The sequence below is a fragment of the Antechinus flavipes genome, chromosome 6 (genome assembly GCF_016432865.1).
Source record: "Antechinus flavipes isolate AdamAnt ecotype Samford, QLD, Australia chromosome 6, AdamAnt_v2, whole genome shotgun sequence".
Taxonomy (NCBI): Eukaryota; Metazoa; Chordata; class Mammalia; order Dasyuromorphia; family Dasyuridae; genus Antechinus; species Antechinus flavipes.
This window is the reverse complement of record NC_067403.1, coordinates 264,168,483-264,189,982: the sequence shown is the minus strand read 5'-3', so window position 1 is coordinate 264,189,982 and position 21,500 is coordinate 264,168,483. Positions and strand designations below refer to the sequence as shown.

General features: G+C 43.2%; 1 protein-coding gene and 1 long non-coding RNA gene across 2 annotated transcripts; one reads left to right on the top strand and one right to left on the bottom strand.

Annotated features, from left to right (window-relative positions):
* The first annotated feature begins 1,282 nt into the window (after positions 1–1,282).
* LOC127539670 (uncharacterized) lies at positions 1,283–18,651 on the top strand. Its single transcript, XR_007948011.1, has 2 exons — positions 1,283–3,095; positions 14,718–18,651. It is a non-coding gene; the product is annotated as an uncharacterized LOC127539670 (long non-coding RNA).
* Positions 8,730–11,386, bottom strand: LOC127539669 (dispanin subfamily A member 2b-like). Its single transcript, XM_051963930.1, has 2 exons — positions 11,078–11,386; positions 8,730–9,121 (listed from the first exon to the last, which is right to left on the bottom strand). The coding sequence occupies exons 1-2, from the start codon at positions 11,234–11,236 to the stop codon at positions 8,939–8,941; spliced, it is 342 nt and encodes a 113-aa protein (XP_051819890.1). The 5' UTR covers positions 11,237–11,386; the 3' UTR covers positions 8,730–8,938.
* Positions 18,652–21,500: the final 2,849 nt, after the last annotated feature.

Sequence of the window (21,500 nt, the reverse complement as noted above, 5' to 3'; positions counted from 1 at the left end):
TCATTTGCCCAGAAAAACATCAGGGAGGATTCAAAATATGTAACAGTTCAAGAAAATATAAATATATATGTAGAAGAAATGATATCCGTGGGTATCCATCTTTTCTTTATTTCTTTGTAAAATGTTCTTTTGTTCTCTACTGTGGACCTTTTTTACTTCATTATTTTTCTCCCTTTTCATCTCCCTCATTTCCCCCCAACAGACTATAGTTAAGTAATTCTCAGCATTTTTAAGTATATATCTACATATGTTATGTATCTACACATGTATAGATATCTACATACACACATCTTTCCTATCTGATGACTCTTTGCTTTAATTTGGCTCCTTAACTTGCCTTACCCTCACTTAACCTTCCCTCCCTTGTGTTCTTCTCCCACCTTTTTCTTCCCAATCTGCCCATCCCTCCCCGCTTATTTCTTTATGGATTTTGGAGGGTGCTATACCCTTCATAGTATATATGTGGTATTGCTTATTTAACCCTTCCTGATGTGAGTAAGTTTTCAGAACCAAGATCCCTCCTTCCCCTTCTCATGCCTCTGTGCCTATTCTTTCTCTGCACCTCATTTCTGTGCTATAATTACTATTTTTATCTAACTCCGCCCCAATCTTTCTTTGAGTTGCTCTATTGCTGATGTCAATCTTAAACATATGGTATACATTTCCCATATTAAAAAAAGAAAACATTTGTCCATGTTGAAGGCCTTGAAACTGATCTTTGATATTGGCTCTTATATGTTAAATTTTCTATTGAAATTAGGTTTGGTTGCTAAAAAGTCCTGAACAACCTGCAAGTTCATTGAATGTCCATTTTTTTTCTCGTTCAATGTTATGGATAATTTTGCAGTATATGATATTTTTGACAGGAGGTTTAATTCTCTTGATTGTCAGTAGATATGATTCCAGGACCTGAGATCTTTTTGCGTGGCTAAATCCTATATGATTCTAATTGTAGCTCCAGTGTATTTAAATTTTTTTCTTACAAAATTTTCTCTTTAATCTGGAGGTTTTGAAATTTGGAAATATTATTCCTGTGTGTTTTCCACAAAAGATCTCTCTGAGGTGGTGATCAGTGGATTTTTTTCTATTGCTCCTTGCCCTCATGTTCTATCACACCAGGACAATTTTCTTGGATTATTTCTTGCATTACTGTATCAAGGTTCTTTTTCTGGTCACAACTTTCAGGTAGTCCGATTATTCTTTCATTTTCTCTTTTCCATCTGTTCTGCAAATCTGTTGTTTTTCTTATAAGATGATTCACATTGTTCTATTTTTCTTTCATTGGCTTCCTCATGCCTGATACTAATTTTTAAAGAGTTATTTTCATCTTTGAGACAACGTATCTCTTTTTTCTAATCTGTTACCTTTTTTCCCCCTTCATAATCTTCTTGTTTTTCTTGGATTTTTGTTTTTGTTTTTCCTCAATGTCTCTCATTTGATTTTTAAATTCTTTTTTGAGTTCTTCTCTGGGCAGAGAGCCATATCACATTACTCTTTGAGGCAGAAGCTTTTTTTTTTTTTTTTTTTTTTTAACTTTAGTACCATCTTCTGAAGATGAACTCCTGTTCCCATAGTGGGTTTCTATGGTTGGGTTCTTTCTTCTTTGCCAGTTTACTTTTTTTTTTTTTTTTTAACTAAGAGGTGTTGGGATAAGCACTTCTGATCGAGGGGTGGGGGGATGGTATCTCTAGCTTCACTTCAGGACTCTCCTCAGAACAGAACCCCAGACCAGAAGCTCCAACGTCCAGCAAGCGCCAGCAGTCAGCAGCATCCTTTCTCCCACCCCCCACTCCCATCTCTGCATCCAGTGTGCTGGTTCATTCTCACCCAGGGCTGATTCTCTGCAGTACTGTGGTTCTCTCTATGGCTCCAGCCAGACCAGCTAACTCCCACTTGAGCTCTACAGGGCTCCCCATTTGGTGTTTGTACAGAGCTAGCCTGGAGGTATTTGCATTTCACACAGGTTAATGGGTGGGGGTGGGAGGAAGTCTTGGTTTGTACCTGGAGGATCTCTATTCTGCCCCAAATCTTCTTGATTTTTCACCAATCTGAGATGCAAATTTATTCTGTTTAGGGGGCAAATCTGGAGATCTTGAAATTTAGCAACTACTCCGCCATCTTCTTAAAATCTTCCTCCAGCCCACTAGATTATGACATTTCACCAGTTTTTCCGCATTGGCTTGACTCTCCTCATCTTTTCTTTGATCTAAACACAAAGCCTTGGAGTCAGGGGTCCAGTGCTCCCTGCTGTGTGCTCCCTGAGCTTTCTCAGACCCATCATTTTCAGCCTCTGAGTTCAAAGGTCTTGAGCTTCACAGATGGAGGAGTCGGACTCTGAGGTCCCCTGCCCAGTAGTCTCTGCTTTGGAGAACTTTGCCACAGCATTGCCCCCCTCTTTCCCCACTCTCAAATACATCCCACTGATAGTTAACCATCTCCGACTGTGAATTCTCTCTCTATCCCTGTATCAAAGACTATCGTTCATTTAGGATTTAGGATTGTTTCCCCATCTTAGAATTCTCAGCATTTAGCATCAAGAGAGCACATAGTTGGTATTTAATCAATGCATGATAACTGGTTGAACTCTAACCTCCTTTTCAGTTCTAGACTCCATTGGATACACCTGAAATTAAAGCCCCCTATGCAGACTCCTGAGTCAACACTCACAGGTCACTGGCACTAAAGTCCCAGCAGAAGTCTTAGATTTTCTTGGAATGGGACCGACAGAAACGTGGCCAGAGACAGACATCATCCCCCACCCTTGAGCCTCAGTCTCGGCTCCACCTGGAACCCTCAGATCGCCCTCTTCCAGCTCGACGCCGTCCTCGGGCCTTATTCAGCTCTACAGTAGCCATAATTCACCTTCTCCTTTCCACCCCCACTCCAAGCACACACACAGTACCCATGTCCCACTTCCTGCCGCACCCTGCATCCTGCCTGTACTCCGTTGGTGGGGTTGGGGAGGGGTTAGATCCTGCTTCCTCAGGCTGTGAGGAAAACCTCCAGGACACCTCATCACCATCTGCTGCCATGTTAGACTTTGGATGATTTTCTAGGATTCTCTAAGTATATCATCATATCATCTACGAAAAGGGGTAGGTCTATTTCCTCATTGTCTATTCTAATTGCTTTAATTTCTTTCTCTTACTGCTAAAGCCAACACTTCTAGAACATTGTTGAATAATAGTGGTGATAATGGGCATCCTTGTTTCACTGCTGATCTTATTGGGAAGGCGCCCAACTTCTCTCCGTTACAAATAATGCTTATTGTAGATTTCAGATAGATACTGCTTATTAGTGAAAAGAAAGCTCCCTTTATCCCTATGCTCTCTAGCATTTTTAATAGGAAGGAGTGCTGCATTTTGTCAAAAGCCTTTTCTGCATCTATGGAGATTATCATGATTTCTGTTGGTTTTCTATTGATGTGGCCGATCATGGTAACAGTTTTCCTGATACATGTTGGACTTTGTACATTCACACATTTCCCAAGCTGCTGAACTCCTGGATGCCACTGTACAAACCCCGTTCTGTAGCTTCCACCACCCACTTCATCATATACACTTTACACAGGCTGTCCTGGACACTCTCCCTCTTCACCTCTACCTTCTGGCTTCTCTGGCTCTCCTCCAGACTCTACTAAAATCTCTTCTGCAGGAAACCCTTTCCAGTCTTCCTGAACACTGGTACCTTCCCCTCTGAGACTGCATTTACACTCTACATATCCTACATGCCCTCCTTGTTTGCCTGTTATCTCCTTCTTAGGTTATAAGCTCGAGAGCAAGGGACGTCTTTTGCCTTTTTTTGCACCCCCAGATGCACAGTGTTGTACCCCTCTAAGTACTTAAATGCTTTGACAGCTCCCCCCATCTCATGAAAATCAAAGACAAAAGAAGGAAAACTGTGAAGAAGTTTGCATTGAAAATGGCAACCACTTGGTGACCACTTGAGGGCTGAAGATTGTTGTCTAATGCTAATAAGTTTAGTAAGTTTTCCACACCCAGATTTACTAGCCTTGTGGCAACTCAGTCCATCTGGGGCCTGCTCTTATTTATGCAGCATCTCTTGTTTGATTAGTTCTGGGAAAGCCAACCCAGCAATCTCCCCACCCTCTTTCATTTCCTGTTTTCATGAAGCACATGGAGAGTCAGGAAATCATCTCTCTCTGAGAAGAGAAGCCAATTTTTTTCCCCAAAGACAGGTTATCATAAAGCAAAGGTTTACTTTCTACTTCATGCCCGGCCTCCAGCACCTTCCTCAATTTCCCATTGCTTTAGACTATCAAAAGCAGACATCTTAGCCTGCCACACCTCACACCTTTGTTTCTTATTACTTCCAGGATTATAGATTTTGTGTTGGAAGGGATCTGAACAATCAGAGCTGGGGGTACAAGGAGTTTCAAGGGTCAGCTACTCCAGCCCCTTCCTTTATCAATGAGGAAACTGGGGCCAAGAGAGTTGAGGTGACTTTCCTAAAACCACAAAAATAGTGTTGGAGCCAGAATGGCTTGTGTGGTTTGTATAATGTATGACCTTGGCAAATCATTGACGAGAACCATAAGAGATATAAGAAGAGAAAGATCAACACCATGTAATGAATGCTGGATTTTAATTCTATTCCCTGGGTCTTATGTCTCTTTTCTGGATGGATGGATGGGTGGTGGATGGATGGAAGTCAATGCAGTCAAAGTCTCAGAAAGTAGTGGGGATATTCCATACCCAGCTCCCAGGCCATGCAGGACCCTAGTGGAAATGCTTCTAGACCTCGGTGAGAATTCAAGGGCAAGTGTCTCTTTGGCCTCTTGGATCTGTTTCTTCTTCATCATCATCTAAGTGAAATCATGAAGCAATTCAGGTGCTTAATCCAGGGTTGGGGACTGAGGAACAATGATATGGCCATTCACAAATCCCTGAGGGCTGCAAATTAGTAGAACAAGAGATAGCCTACCTCTCAGATCTGTGGAGAAGGAAGGGATTCATGGCCAAAGAAAAACTAGGAAACCTTATGAAATGAAAAATGGATAATTTTGATTATATTAAATTAAAAAGGGTTTGCACAAACAAAGCCAATGCAGCCAAAATTAGAAGGAAAGTAGAAAGCTGGGAAACAATTTTTACATCAATGTTTCTGATAAAAACTTCCTTCCTTCCTTCCTTCCTTCCTTCCTTCCTTCCTTCCTTCCTTCCTTCCTTCCTTCCTTCCTTCCTTCCTTCTTTCTTTCTTTCTTTCTTTCTTTCTTTCTTTCTTTCTTTCTTTCTTTCTTTCTTTCTTTCTTTCTTTCTTTTCCTGAGGCAATTGGGATTAAGTGATTTGCCCAGGTTCACATAGTCAGGAAGTCTTAGGTCAGATTTGAATTCAGATCCTTCTGATTTCAGGGCTGATGCTCTATCCCCTGCACCAACTAACTGCCCCCCAAAACTTCATTTATAAAATATGTAGAGAACTGATTCAAATTTATTAGCATACAAGCCATTCTCCAATTCATAAATTGTCAGAGGCAATGAACAGGCAATTTTCAGAGGAAGAAATACCATACCAAAAAAATGCTCTAACTCACTATTGATTAGAGAAATACAAATTAAGACAACTGTAAGGTCCCACCCCACACTTCTCAGATTGGCTAAGATGACGGGAAAAAATAATGATGAATGTTGAAGGGAATGTGGGAAAGCTTGAACACAAATACATTATTGATGTATTGTGATGATTGTGAAATATCCAGCCATTCTGAAGGGCAATTTGGAAGTATGCCCAAAGGGCTATAAAACTGTGTATGCACTTTGATCCAGCATTCTCACTATTGGGTCGGTATCTCAAAGAAATCATAAAAAGGGAAGAGGACCCATCTGTGCAGTTCCTTGCCACTAAATGGAAATTTAGTGGATGGTCATCAGTTGAGAAATGGCAGAATAAAATATGATGTATAAAGATAATGGAATATTATTGTTCTATAAGAAATGACGAGCAGATTGATTTCAGAAAAGTCTGGAAAGATTTGTATGAACTGATGCTGAGTAAAGTTTGTAGAATTATGTGATGATCAACTCTGAAGTACTTGGCTCTTATCAATGCAGTGAGAATTGCACAATAAAATTTTTCTCAATTTCATTAGACTTAGGATGGAAAATGCCAATCACATACAGAGAGAACAATGAAGACTAAATGTGGATCCACCTTTTTGTGTGTTTTTCTTTTGATCTGATTTTTCTTACACAATATGACAAATATGGAAATATATTTAAAAGGATTGCACATATTTAACCTAGCTTGCTGTTTGGGGAAAGGAAAAGAGGGAGAAAATTTTGGAACACAAAGTTTTACAAAAGTGAATGTTGAGTAACCTAGTATTTGACAAACCCAAAGACCTCAGCTTTTGGGATAAGAACTCATTATTTGATTTTTAAAAATTGGAAATTAATATGGCAGAAACTAGGCTTTGACCCATATACCAAGATAAGGTCGAAATAGGTTCATGATTTAGACATAAAGAGTGATATTATAAGCAAATTAGAAGAACATAGGATAGTTTATCTCTCAGATTCTTGAAGAAGGAAGGAATTTGTGGCCGAAGAAGAACTGGAGTTCATTATTGAACAGCAAATAGATAATTTTGATTTTATTAAGTTAAAAAGTTTTTGTACAACCAAAGCTAATGCAGGCAAGATTAGAAGTGAAGCAATAAATTGGGAAAGCATTTTTTACTTTAGGGCAATTTGGAACTATACCCAAAGAGTTACCAAACTGTGCAGAACTTTTGATCTGACAGTGTTTATACTGATCTTATATCCCAAAGAGATCTTAAAGGAGGGGAAGGAACCCACATGTGCAAAAATTGTTGTAGCAGCTATTTTTGTGGCAGCAAGAAACTGGAAAATGAATGGATGCCCATCGGTTGGGGAATGGCTGAATTAAGTCTATGTGGTATATGAATGTTATGGAATATTATTGTTCTATAAGAAATGACCAGCAGGATGATTTCAGAAAGGCCTGGAGAGACTTACATGAACTGATGCTGAGTGAAATGAGCAGAACCAGGAAACATTATACATGGCAACAAGAAGTTTAACGATGATCAATTCTGATGGATGTGGCTCTCTTCAACAATGAGATGATTCAGGCTAGTTCCAATGATCTTGTGATGAAGAGAGCCATCTGCAGCCAGAGAGAGGATTGTGGGAACTGAGTGTGGATCACAACATAGCATTTTCACTCTTTTTGTGATTGTTTGCTTGCATTTTGTTTTCTTTCTCATTGTTTCCCTTTTTGAGCAGATTTTTTTCTTGTGCAGCAAGATAATTATATAACTATGTATACATATTTGGATTTAACATATATTTTTAACATAAAAATGAATGTTGAAAACTATCTCTACATGCATTTGGAAAAATAAAATACTGTAGTACTTTCTACATTTAATTTTTTAAAAACTCCACAAATGTCCAAGGGCAAACTCCTGGAAATGTGGCCAGCTTTCCAAACTTTTTTCAGATATAGACCAGGCATGAGCATTGGGCTCTTTTCAGCATTCCTTCTAGACTGAGATCTTTTGGGAATGTGGACTTGGCTCTTTACTAAAGTCATCCTGGTTGACCTGTTGCCATTTTCTGTGATTATTCTAAGGCCTCTCTGGGTACAATGAGATCTCCCTGATTTACCCATACTATCAGATAGTTCAGACTACTAACTCCCTTATGAACAGAGAATTACCAGCTGCCATATTTAATCCCCACTTTTGAGTAAAAGTCGAAGACTCTGAGCACAGAAAGTTGTCTCAGAAATCAGCTACATAGAAAACCAAAGGAGATTGTATCATCATCTCTTTGGCAAAAGGTCTTCTAGCTTGAAAACTCCCAAGGATGGGGATTCCACCAAATCTTGAGAAAGTCTATCACCAATGGCTACCTTAATATCCCAAAGTGGACATCCCAGAATAATCTAGAACACAACATATCCCAAATATGATTCATTACTTTTCCCTCAAACCCTCTCATTCTCTTCTTCTAAAGTTCCCTCTCTCTGTTAGAGGTGACAGGCAAATCAATGAGATTTTCCTGGTCACCTTCAGATAATTGTGATGATTAGGAAATTCTCGCTATCAATCTTAGAATGGCCATTTTATAACTCCCCTCCTCTTCCTATTTCAAACTTCAGCTTATTTGTAGGAAGCTTCCAGAAGGCAGAGCCTTACTCTCTCAAGATCACAAAAGGAGAGCTGGCAGAAAGAGAACATCAGCATGATTTATAGCTCAGCATACAGGGCAGGTGAAATGGCTACAGTCTCACTGGAAAAGTTGGAGTCAGGATTTGAATCCAAGTCCTCTTGCCCCCAAGCCTTGTGTTGCCATGGAACTGTCTCCTAGTCTCATCCCCCAGGATCTAAGGCAAGCGAATTTTTCAAGCTGACCCCTATCTCCTTCCTTCACTCTAGCCCTGGGTAGTTCTTCAACGTTCCCTAATTTCAGGTCAAGCTGGATGAATCCCTTCTCTACCTGGCTTTCCCAGATCCTTTCCTTTGTGCAGCCTGATGATTAAAATGCCCTTTTCCTCCAAGATGTGTCCATTTTCACCACCACTGTCCCATACTCCAGTCCCACAAAGGTTAACTTGAACTCTGAGAATTTGGGGGAGATGGAGGGAGGATTGGAGGGCCTTGGGGACACTTATGTTGTTATTAATCAGTTCTTTCAGCCATCCCCAACTCTTTGACAAGTAGAAGAAATGACACACAGGACTGAGACAAAAACTGAATCACTCGTTTATTTAATACCTACTCTGATCGGGTACTGAGAATTCTGGGCATCTATGGGAGGGAAGGGCCAAAGGGGCTGTCCCACTGGGATGAGGGAATAGGGCTAGTCGAGGGGATGTGCCTACTGTGGGCATCTATGGAAGCAGGACTGGGACAGAATGCAGGGGTCCCCGAGGAGAGAAGGGTGGGAGCCTAGTAAGGCCCTTGATGGCTGCCCATGTTACGCATCAAAGGAACCAAGTAAACAAAAAATAAGATGATGAAGATGATAATGGCCAAGACGTTCAGGGCAATGGCACCAATGTTCAGCTGTTTGGAGGTGTTTCCATAGCTCGAGGCCCCGTTCATGTCCCCAAGAAGCTTCCGGTCCCTGGACTAGGAGCAGAAACAGACAGACACAAACCAAAAGGCAGAGAGTGAGATTCTTGCACATGGGGGGGCCCTGAAGCCTCAGTCTCCCCAGCTACACAATGGGAGTGAGAATCAGGATCCCCACACCAGGGGACCCAAGGGGACTGGGGAAAGGTCACAAGTGAGGGGGAGGAGGGAGATTAAATCTGGAAGGAAAAAGGACTGTGAGCTGGTCTGTTCAGTCACTTCCCCAGCCTAACCTGCAGTTTCTTCAGGAGTCGCCAGCCTCCAGTCAGAGTGGGCTGGGCAGCATGTCAGCAGCCCCTCCTCAAGGTCCTGCTTGTTTGGCTTCCAGTGACATGGAGGCAACTCAGCCAGAATTCCCAATTTGTCACCCTCGTCTCTGTGGTTTTCTGCCCTAGCTCTTCTTCCTCTTGCTACCTTCTAGGTGTCCTCTTCACCCCGACTCAGCCTGATCTTCCTAGTCTCTTGCACTTTGAGATTTGAGATTTATGGGAATCTCATCCACTTGCAGGGGTCCAAGACCACCATTCCAGGATCCCTCCCATCCTGTCTCCTGAGCTCCAGGCAGACCCTCTCTTTGCCTGCTGGACAGCTCCATCCAGCTGCTCTACCTGGTCTGCCAAACCCCAGGCACAAAACACATCACCTCTGATTCTTCCCCCCAGTATCCAGCCAAGGATCAAGTCTCCTCTATTCTTCTGTCTTGACCCCTCCATTCACACAGTCATACCTAGTTCAGACTCACTTTGAGTTCTTAGGTTCTCCCTCTTCCCCCTGCACCTGTGGCAGGTGGAGGTACTGATCTTCAGAACTCTGCTTAAGGACTTGACATGGCTCCCCACTGGCTACAAAACCAAGCTCAAACTTGTTAAGACTGGCACGGAGCCCCATCCCACTTTAGTCCACCTTTTCAGTTTTGCCTCTTCCTATTTCCTCCATGCAAGACAAGTGTGCAAGAGCAACAAGTGAACACACACACACACACACACACACACACACACATACACACACATCTTCTATTCTTTGACAGCTTTTTCACTCTTGTCTGAATGTTTCTAACCTTTTTCCATCTCTATTCTTTTTCCCAGTCTGTCCCCTACCTGAATGACCTCTTTCTTTCTGGACTCCCCTTATCTTCCCAATGGCCACCTCAAGCACTACTTCCAAGGAGCTTTCCTCCACCCCACCTCCTCTGTTGCTCCCTCTAGGAGTAATTGGTTTCAGAACCAGCTTCTTTCTTCCCCTGCTGCTCTGTCCTTCCTTAAGGATTGTACAGTGCTTATCCTTGATCAAAGGTGAATTTGCTGCTCTCCCTCTATTGAGAAAATAAATCTCAAATCTTGCTGGAAGGTCTCAGAGGACAGGGCAGATGGATGTCCTTCCTCTCCATCCTCAATATTTTTTGAGTCATAACCAACCACAAATTACTGGGGTCTCAGAAGATGAACTAAGGACTGAGAAGAGGAGAGAAAGAGGTAGATAGAAAAGGAAGAAATGAGCAGGTGAAGAAAGGAACTTGAAGAGAGAAAAGGGAGTGGGGTTGGAAGGAGAAATGGGGAAGAAGGAATGTTGCTGAGAGGGAAAGATTGGGTAATAAGGGGAGAAGGAAAACAGTGGGGATGAGAAGAGGGAAGGAGGAAAAGAAAAAGAGAAGGAGAGATTGGAGCAAGAGAAGGAATGAGGTGGATGAAAAGAACGGGAGAAAGAGGGACAGAGCAGGGGAAGAAGGAAGGTAGCAAGGAGAGAAGGAGAGGAAAAGATGCAGGGAGAGACAGACAGAAGGATCAAGGGGAAGAAGAAAAGGGAGAGAGAGAAGGAGCAGGGGAGGACGGGGAGATCCGAGGGAAGGAGCTGAGTGGATTAAGGAAAGTGGAAGGGGAGCGCGCAGCCAAGGAATCCCTCTCTTTGGGAGTCAGGTGTCCCTCCCCTATTGTGCGGGGCGGCTGCTGAAGCTACCTTGACCGAATATACGAGCGCCGCGAAGCTGAGACAACAAGGGTTTCCCAACACCAGCATGTTGAAGAGGGAGAGCAGCAGGTAGTCCCGAGGAGGGTTCGAAGTGAGCCCCTTCGCGGGTTCCCCGCCTTGCATGGGGATGACTGTGTGGTCGGGCATGGCTCGGACCGGCGGGCTCGGAGACGAACTTGGACAGCTTCAAGCACAGAGTAGGGCTCCTTCGCAGACTGGGGCGCCTCGCAGCAGCGGTGAGCGCAGCAGGGAAGTTGGAGGGTTCCTACGAGTTAGCGAAGGTTTAAGGGCCCCCCTGGAGGCACGGTCCAGGGCGGGGCTGGGGGCAGGACCTGGGACAGGGCCGAGATCTCGCACTCCTCCTCCTCCAGCTCCGCCCGTCCTCGCCCCTTTGTGCCCCTTTCTATTCATCCCGCTCCCCCCAGCATATACTCCAGCACCCCCTTGCCAGTCCCGAGCGCTTTCCCCCGGAGAGAGCCAGCTTCAGACGCTCCTGCTTCCCCTATCATCCCCGCTCCTCTGTGTCTCGGCAAGGGGACGGTGCAGTCGTCCAGATCTGTTCTAGACCCGATCTGGAGGGCTAAGGATAGCCCTCGGCCCTGCCTTGAATCCACTCCACTGAGCTCTTAAATATAGCTCGGTAGCCTAGGAATTATTCGGCAAATGACCCAACTCTAGTGACGACATCAAAATGATGGGGGTGGGGGAGTGGGCTCACTACTGCTAGGGACAAGCCCCCATGTTCCACAGGCGCCACAGAGCCATAAGCCAAGGTCGCCTGGACTCCAATCTCGGGGTTGCTACTAAACTGCAGGTTCTGGGCCTTAGTTTCCCCTTGTGAAATGGAGGTGGGGCTCTGTGAAGAGGTTTCGCGTGTGCGGTGAGCGTTTTGGCAACGTGAGCGGGACTGGGGACCTCTTGCTGTGAGGGGATTGGCGACAGGATTCCGAAGTCACAGAGGAGCCACGTGTCGCGTCTGTGAAACGGTTCCCTTTGAAAAAGTCATCTTTAAAAAAAAAAAAAAAAACTGCTTCAAAATGGAGTCAGTCACCTGGAGCACTCGGATCTGGAGTTCGAATTCTCAGCGAACTGGAGCGTCCAGCGCTGGAGCTTGGCTCCGAGGGAGCCTCGGCCAAACGGCTAAACAACACGTCTGAGGAACGTTCGCTCTAATCTGGTCCAGAACCCTGCTGGCGGGCTCAGCAAACAGCAGCCGGGCTGGATACTGCATCTGGCCAGACTGGGGCTCCTTCCAAATCGGTTTCTAAGTCCTGGAAAGTTTGTGAATAGCCTTTAAGACCACTGTGAGTTTTGAATAAAACTTCCCTTTGCTCTCCTCGGGCTTATGACTTGTCATCAGAGACACACCCTTACTAATGTGTCAGCAGGAGAACCCAAGCCCAGACCTTCGTTCTCTCCCTGGGCAGCTCCTCATGTGGGTAACGAGCGGGAAGAGGGGCAAACCCGCTAGTATCTCTCCAGAGAAAACCCCCAAAGAGGTCAGAGACAAGAAAACCACGTGGGTGCCGAAAGCCGTGAATGACCTGGGCTCAGCCTCCATTTCCTTCCCACTGAAGATGGGAAGGCTGGTTGATGTTGACAATGAAGACTGGCCAGATTTCGCCACTGACCCCAATGGAGAGAACGCATGATCCTGAGTTCCAGTCTAACCTCTGAGACTTCCTTACTGGATGAGCATGGGCAAATATCACCAAACTTCCGTCTGCCTCAGTTTCCTTCATTCCAAAATGGGAATATTCTAGCACTTGCCCTCCAGAGTTATGAGGATTAAATGGAGATCATTATTTCAGCACAGTATCTGACACATAGCAGGTGCTTTTGCAATGCTTGTTTCCTTCTGCCTCCACCCCAAATTGCAGAAAAGGAAGGACAGATGCCGGATAATATAGTATTAGTGTAAACCAGATGTTAAATGAATGGCAAAGACGCGCCCATCCCCTGTGTTCCCTAATAGAGCCTAAATACATTTCCCTTTGATTGAATCAGAAGGGCCAGACCATTGCCTTTCTATAGCTATAAACTGAGCTGTTATAGCTCTGAGCTATAAACTATATAAGTATAGCTTTCTATAGCTAAACTTTCACTTGGTTCATCAGCAGATTGCTGGAGTGTGACTTTTGAACCTATCCCAGACAGAAGCTGAAGAAAGGGGAATTTCTTTCCTCCTTTCCCCTACACAGGTCATGGTTTCTATTTCACTAATAGAAGAGAATTGAAGTTTGGAATTAAGCAGTTCAAGAGCATTCAAACCCCAGAGATGGGTATTTTAGGAGATGAAGGAGCAGAGCTATATACTCTGTAGAGAAAGACAGATAACAAAGAGGATCAGCTCCAGAAAGCACAGCTAAGTAACTGAGAAGATGGGCAGGAGATGTTGGGACACTCCCTGCTCCCCTCTGCTGCTTCCAGACTCTCCTTCCACCATGCCATTCAGTTGCTGTTTGACTTTCATTTTTGAAGAGGACCAATGACTTCACAGGGTGCTGACTCCTGGTGTCCAACTGCCACTCAGCTCTCATCCGTGTCTCCGAGCCCAATAGTCCAGGAAGCCATCATGGAAGTCCTCACTCAGTGAGCTCTTATTAGAGGGAGCTCCCTTTATCCAGTCAAACGAGGTCCTCACAGATCATTGAACAATTAAGAAAAGACTCTGCTTTCCTAAGTAAAACTAGGGTGCACCACATAAAGGTACAGAGACAGCTTCCTTGGGCACAGGCTCCCCTTGACTGCATTTAGAAATGGACCTGGCCAACGGGGCAGGTGACAGGGACTCAGAAATGAGGGCAAACTCAGGCCGTGCTCCTAGGAAATCCACCAAGCAAAGAGGCCCCAACTCCCCACAGGTGGAACATTTTGTGCTGTCAGGTGGCCATGAAGCACCATTAAGGCTCACCATCCCAATCATGCCCTAGGAGCAGCTTTGCTCCCACCATTTTGCTGGACAATCTTCCTGGCAGAAGCAGTACTAGGGCAAAAAGCAAAAAGGAAAGACTATACTCCCCTCTAGAGTGACAAAAAAAGGAGAAACATAAAGGAAGACAAAAGGCAAACTTTTTTCTCTCCTTTAGAAAGGTCCAAATTTCAGATCTCTATATTCTGGTGCCTTTGGTGGGTGACGATCAATTTACATAGTTCACTGTGGATCTTTAAGGCAAGGTACCAGGAAGCCATTTCTCCTCCTTTCAGGGTCATCGGAAGCAAGCAACCCTTCCAGAATCCAAGTGGATGCCAAGGTCCTGCCAGTATTGATGCCCCTGGTGCAGTTCCTCAACCCTGCAATAGCTTCTGATGGTGTGGTGGTGAAGGGTGGTAGGGTCTGCCTGCCTCCAGGCTCTCCCTTCCAATTCATACTGTGCCTTTTAAAATCTGGGAATGACCCCGCCTCTCCCTCCTCCGTATTTCAATCCTCTCCAGCACTGCTCCTTGGTGTCTTCCTCCTTTCTTCTTCTCCATTAGGTTGTGATCTCCTCAATAGCCCTTCTTTGTACCCCCACATCTGACATGCAGTCGGTGCATTTTAACTGACTTACTGAGCAAAACCATTTTGTCCCTGGGAGACATGAAGGGGAATAAATAATAAAACATTTTTTTCCTCTTTCTTCCACAGGGACTGTTTGTCTAGTTTGTTTTCCAGGCACCAGAACCATGGCCATTACCTAGGAAATTGTGTCAATGATGCCTTTCTCTGCCTCCTTAGATGCCAGTCGTGCAATCTGGAACTCTGATTCCACTGAAAGGACATCCTGGGATCTCCATTCCCTAGCAGGAGCGGGCCAGATGTGGCAGCTGAGGACGTTTATTCCCGTCACCATAAAGAAATATGAAGTTTCTTTATTTAAAGGCCCACAAAACAAAGTTTTTGTTTTTACTATAGTCTGGTCCTCCAACAGTCCGAGGGACAGTGAACTGGCCCCCTATTTTAAAAGTTTGAAGACCCCTGAAGTCAGACTCAAAGAATAAGGAGAGGGCACTAAGCTGCACGTACATGGCAAAGGAATAAGCATTTATGAAGCACCTACTATGTGCCAAGCCCTCTGCACAGCACTCTCCACATATGATCTGATTTCCTCCTTGCAACAGCCCTGGGAGGTAGGGACTATTATTATCCCCATTTTACGGTTAAGGGAATTGAGGCAAATTCAGTGACTTACCCAGGGTCACACAGCTAGCAAGAATCTAAGACCAAATTTGAACTCAGGGCTGCCTAATGGTCATTGATTCTGGACACATCTCGGTACCTGTCAAAGGCCCTCGCTCTGGTCTTGGTGGACACAGGCCTCTGGAAATCAAGACCCGGCAGGTCTTATCCCGCTGTGGGGGCCAATCCTGCTGGCTGTTGCACTTTGTCTCTTTTTGAGCTGGAGCCTGTTTGGGGCCCTGGGTGGAAGAGAGACTTTCAGGGACCTTGACAAATGGGCCCCATCAGGAGACTCAGGCAAGACAGGCTGAGGAGGCCAAGAAAGAGTTTTCTCCACCAAAACTTGACCGAGGGGCCTGGACCCCGAGATTTCTTAGGGTGAATTTCCCATCCCTCTGCTTTGAGCCTTGGTCAGCATGGCTGCATCTGGTGTGGTCAATGTGATATCACAGTGACAGCAGGAAAGGACCTATGGTAGCATGACAAGCCTGAGGACAGATGAGGAAGGCTCCTTCCCAGCCGCAGGAAGTCAAGATCTTTAGCAAAGAGGCAAGCCCACAGTATTGACAGGGCCACAAACAATGATAGACATGGTGAGTCCCGGCTGCCCTCCTCCCAGCTTTGTCCATCTCCATTTCTAGAAAAGAAATTCCTCTCCCAAGTTGAGCATGGTGATCATGGCATGGAATGGTTTGGATAACTCTAAGAAGGAACCAGGGAGAAGGAGAGGCTATGAACGGATGCTACAGGAAGCGAGCAGAACCAAGAGAACATTACACTAACAACAAGATTTGTGATGATCAACTCTGATGGACTTGGCTCTTTTCAACCATGAGGTGATTCAGGGCAATTCCAATAGCCTTGTAATGGAGAGAGCCATCCACATTCAGAGAGAGGACTATGGGAACTGAATATGGATCACAACATAGTATTTTCACCTTTTTGTTGTTGTTTGCTTGCTTGTTTTTTCCTCATTTTTTCCTTTTTTTCTTGCACAGCATGATAAATGTGGAAATATATTTAAAAGAATTGCACATGGTTAACCTATATTGAATTACTTGCTGTGTAGGTGAGGGAGGAGGAGGGGAGGAAGGGAGAAAAATTTGGAACATAAGCTTTTGAAAGGGTGAATATTGAAAACTTCCTTTGCCTGTATTTTGAAAAATAAAAAGCTATTATTAAAAAAGAAGAAAAAGAATGAAGGATGAGCAACCACAGTAGCAATCCTGTGCCAGATACAGACTGGATAATCATGCTGGAAAAAAAGTTTGTGGTGAAAGTCCCAGCATTCAAACCTTCAAAGTAAGGGAAGGAAGGAAATAGATTTAACAGATTACAGTGCATTAAACATAAATTTTCACACAAGGTGGTGGTACTTCAGAAATTGGTAGATATTCATTAAGAAAAGCTATGAAAGCCTTTTTTAATGTTGAAGTGATTTTTAAATGTTGAAGAATTTATCTAGTGTGCTGATTAAAAAAATAGCCCAAAGAACTAGTTTTAAATTCACATTAAAGTATTTTAAATTGAACCAATTTGTTAATTGAATCTCAGCAATTGTAGGCTCAGCATCACTTTTCTAAATTGTGTAGGTAAGAAACTTTGTCAAGATTTTTTGAAGCAGTCAGGGTTAAAAGATTTATCCAGAGTCACACAGCTAGTCATGTAAAATATTTTTTAAACCAGTTAATTTTGTAAAAATTAAAATGTCCACCTGGTCCTGTTTTTCAGTAGGTATTGAATAGCTCTCTGAATTTCAACTGTATCACATGCCCAGCTACAACTGATAATGAGACATGATTATCTGAATTGTCATGAAACCAAGAGTCCACCATTCAAGGGGAATGCCAGTACTTCCCAAAGAGAGCACAATCTGAAAACTGCTACAGGATTTTGTTTTTGCCTGGGACAATTGTTGGGCCAACTTCCTTATGTAGGATCTTTTTGATTCAGTTTAACAGGAACATTTTTCCACTTGATTCTGAGCTTCACAAGGAAACTTTATAAGTAATGTGGAGCTTGCTCTGTCAGAAATGACTCACTTTGAATCAAACAAAGTTAAGAGAGTTTTTCCCACATTATGGCAGGTACCCTCTAGGAAACGGATATAATTATGTCCTTCCTTTTCTTTTCATAGCAAATTTCTATAATTGGGGCAGGTGAACTTTGAAAGTCTGATTGAATCTGGTTGACATATTACTTAACAAACTTACAATATAAATTGGCATAAGAATTATTAAAAAGAGGTACATATCAACAGAATAATTAGAAAACAGTGAGTTTGCATGTAGTTTATTGATGTTATTTACAAAGTTTTATAGTGTATACAAATCAGTGATCAAAAGAAATGCTTTAACATTAAGTCCCTGGAGTAGTTCATTCTTTTAGAGTGATCTAAAATGACATCTTAGTAAGGGGGAAGTAGAAAAAATATAGAAATAGGAGGTTTTTTTAAAAATAAAAATACACATTTTTCTTAATTAAAAGTTTTCATTGTCTGATTAGACTATTTTAATAAGAACTAATCCAAATATGAATAGGACTTGAATATGACAGCAATAAATTTTCAAAATTAGATAAAGGGTTTTACACATGCAAAACCCTGTGAATAATGTTCTCATATATTTTTGGCGGGGGGAAGGATTGTACTTGGGGAAAAAAAGGACAGAATGGGGTAAATTATACCATGTGAAGGGGCACAAAAGACCTATTAAAAGAGGGGGAAAAGGAGAGAGTAAGTATTGTTACCTTACTTTCATTGGATTTGGCTCAAAAACGGAATAACATGCACACTCAGCTGGGTAGAGAAATTTATTTTACCTTATGGAGAAGTAGGAAAGGAAAGCGGAAAGAAAAGGGGTGCTGATAGAAGGAAGAAAGGACAGATTGAGAAAGGTGGTGGTCAAAAGCAAAATACTGGTGAGGAGAGAAAGGGTGAAAGAAGAGAAAGAAAAGTGTAAAATATATTTTCTGCTTCACCCCACCCTAACTCTAACCCTAACCTGAACCTGTTTACCACAACAAACGAGATCCCCAGGTGAGGTCAAAAACACACCCACATGACTACTTGCATTTTTGTTTTTCTTCTCGGGTTATTTTTACCTTCTGAATTCAATTCTTCCTGTGCAACAAGAAAACTGTTCAGTTCTGCAAACATATATTGTAGCTAGGATATACTGTAACTTATTTAACATGTATAAAACTGCCTGCCATCTAGGGGAGGGGATGGAGGGGGGGAGGGGAAAAATCGGAACAGAAGTGAATGCAAGGAACAATGCTGTAAAAAATTACCCTGGCATGGGTTCTATCAGTAAAAAGTTATTAAAAAAAAAAAAAGGAACAATGTTGTAAAAAATTACCCTGGCATATGTTCTGTCAATAAAAAGTTATAATTTAAAAAATATATACTTTAACATAGTTAATATGTATGGGACTACCTGCCATCTAGGGGAGGGAGTGGAGGGAAGGAGGGGAAAAGTTGGAACAGAAGGTTTTGCAAGGGTCAATGTTGAAAAATTACCCATGCATATGTTCTGTCAATAAAAAGCTATAATAATAATAAAAAAAACACACTTACACAACAGAACAAAAACTTGCAAAGATGATTCCACTCCCACTTGGAATGTGAAATCTGTGTGTGAAATGTAGCAGATCTCAGAGGTGAACAGCTCGTGTTGGGAGAGAACTCAGCAGGGATCACAATTCAAATAGCGGTCCTGAGTGAAACAAGGTGGGCAAATTTACCCAAGTCTGAGCTGAATACACTCGGGAAAGGAAGCAGAATCCTTGCCTGGGGCAGAATGGTGGGAGGTCTGATGGTCATACAGGTGAGAAGAACAGAGAGACACCTGGTATGGGGAAAGCTTCCTGGAGGGAGAGGGCCATTGAAGCTCAGCATTCAAAGACAAGCAGGGAGAGGGCAGAAGATGAGTGCTCTTATAAACTGAGGGAGGCACGTGGCCAAAACTTGAGGTGGGGAAAGAATCTGATGATTCCATTTGGGCCGGAGGAGGAAAGGAAAGTATTATCACTTTCATAGTAAGGTGGCAAGTACTCTCGGGGTGGGAGGACTGTCGGGAAGAGACTCCTCTCTTCTCTTTTACCCCCACCCTTGCCAAGATGGGGGGCAGGAAGTTGGGGCTCCATGCCAAGAGGGGGAACATGGCTATCTGGGTCCTTAAATATTCTTAATCCAAGGGATATGATTGGGTTCAATCTAACTTCTGATGCTACTTCTCATTGTTGGGGGGAATCTCAAAAATCTATCTATCTAAGGCTTGACCCTTTAACTACTAATATCAATTGCACAATAAAAACACAGAGCAAATGGCAAAGATCCTTTTTATTTGAAACAAAGCAAACTAAGGAAAACACACAGCAGGCAACACAGAAGGAAGCAGCTGTTCCATTGGGTGGAGAGAGAACTCGATTCAACCCAGAGAGTCCTCAAGGGGAACTCCCTGAATTGTAGTCAGCATGGAAATTGCCTCCCCCTTTCTTGCCTTCCCAGAGTCATTTTCAGCAGCCCAAAGGGGGTCTTCCATTTCCCTCCTCAAAACTGAAACCAGAAGTGCCCTAAGTGATTCCTCAACAAGACTCACAGAGGCCAAAGCTTTCCTCCTCGGGCCAAGTCCCCCCTCTCCCTTCCCCAGTTCACCCAGCCCAGCCCCTGTCAAGCAGGCGGGGCATTCATCTGCTCTGAGGAGGAGAGATGTCCATACTACTGGACTTTGGAACCAGGGCTACAGAGGGGATGGGGGGTGGGAAATGAATGTGTCAGAGGCAGGGCATTCTGGATTGAGAGGGAATCTGTGATGAAGGCCTTTTAAATACATAAATACAGTATCAGGGATTACACAAGAGACGGACACTGGATCTGTGGACTGCTACACCTACAGTTTGGAATCGACTTTGAGTCTTCACTGAATTGGTCATTTGACTGTACGGTGTGTTGTGGGGAGATGGCAACTTCCTTGTTTAACAAAGTGCTCATGTTTAGAATGAAGCTTTGTATTTTATAGAAGTCAATTGATGTGAAGCAAACATGGTGCTGATACTCAAACCAGGAAGAGCAAAAACAGAAAAAGAAAGTTATAGATACATTTCACTAATGAATATGGATGCAAAAATCCTAAACAAAATACTAGTTAGCAGCTTACAACAACATAACACAAAGATTATTCATTGTGGCCAAGTAGGATTTATGCCAGGAATCCCCAGATGGTTTAATATAAGGAAAACTATTAAGATATTTGATTATATAAGTAGCAAAAATCAAATAATTGGGACACAAACACACTTTTGGTAGAATTGTAAACTGATTCAACCATTTTAGAGAATAATCTGGAATTGTGTCTGAAGACTTTATAAAACTCTTGAACTAGCAATACTACTATTAGGTCTGTTTCTCAAGGTGATTAGGGAAAAAAGGAAAAAGACCAATATGTTCTAAAATACTGATAGCGCATCGATTTGTGGTGACAAAGAACGGGACGTTGAGCAGATGCCTATCAATTGGGGAATGACTGAACAAATTGTGCTATACAATTTGACACTGAGCCCATCCCCCTTTAATTCTCAAGGTCAGGCAATCGTAGAAAGAAGAAACAGGGACATTAAGACACTCCTCCAAAAACAAAAGAAAGGGGGAGCCACGAGTAACCCTAGAGAACTTCTAAATTTAGTTCTCTATACCATTAATTTTTTAATTTGATAAAGATGCACTGGCTCCGGCAGACAGGTTTTATAACTCATCAAAAGAGGAGTGTCCAGTGCGAGCAGCTCCACTATCTTTAGATAATCGCCTGGTGATGTGGAGAGACCCAGAAAGTGGTGAATGGAAGGGACCAGATAGGCTAACCGCTTGGGGGACAGGGTTTGCTTGCATCTCTACATGTGGAGAAGGAATCAGACGGGTGCCAATGAGCTGCATTCGCCTTGTCCATCGCAGAAAGATGGAGCAGACCCTTGAAACAAAGGAGAAGATCCAAGAAATATCGAGTGGTTCTGTTGCTGATTGTGCTCACCATTGAAAGAGCATGGCTGACAATGAGACTGTTAAAAGGACTTTTAAAATCTTCAGGAATCATTGGATTTCCTAACACAAGATGAAACTGTTTTAGTTCTTGAAAAATCATTGGATTTCTTGAGATGAAAACTTGTTGATGAGACTATTGCAGTATTTCAGAGCTTACAGGAACTATTGGATTCCTGGCACATGAACTAATGGACAATGGATTCCTTATGGACTAT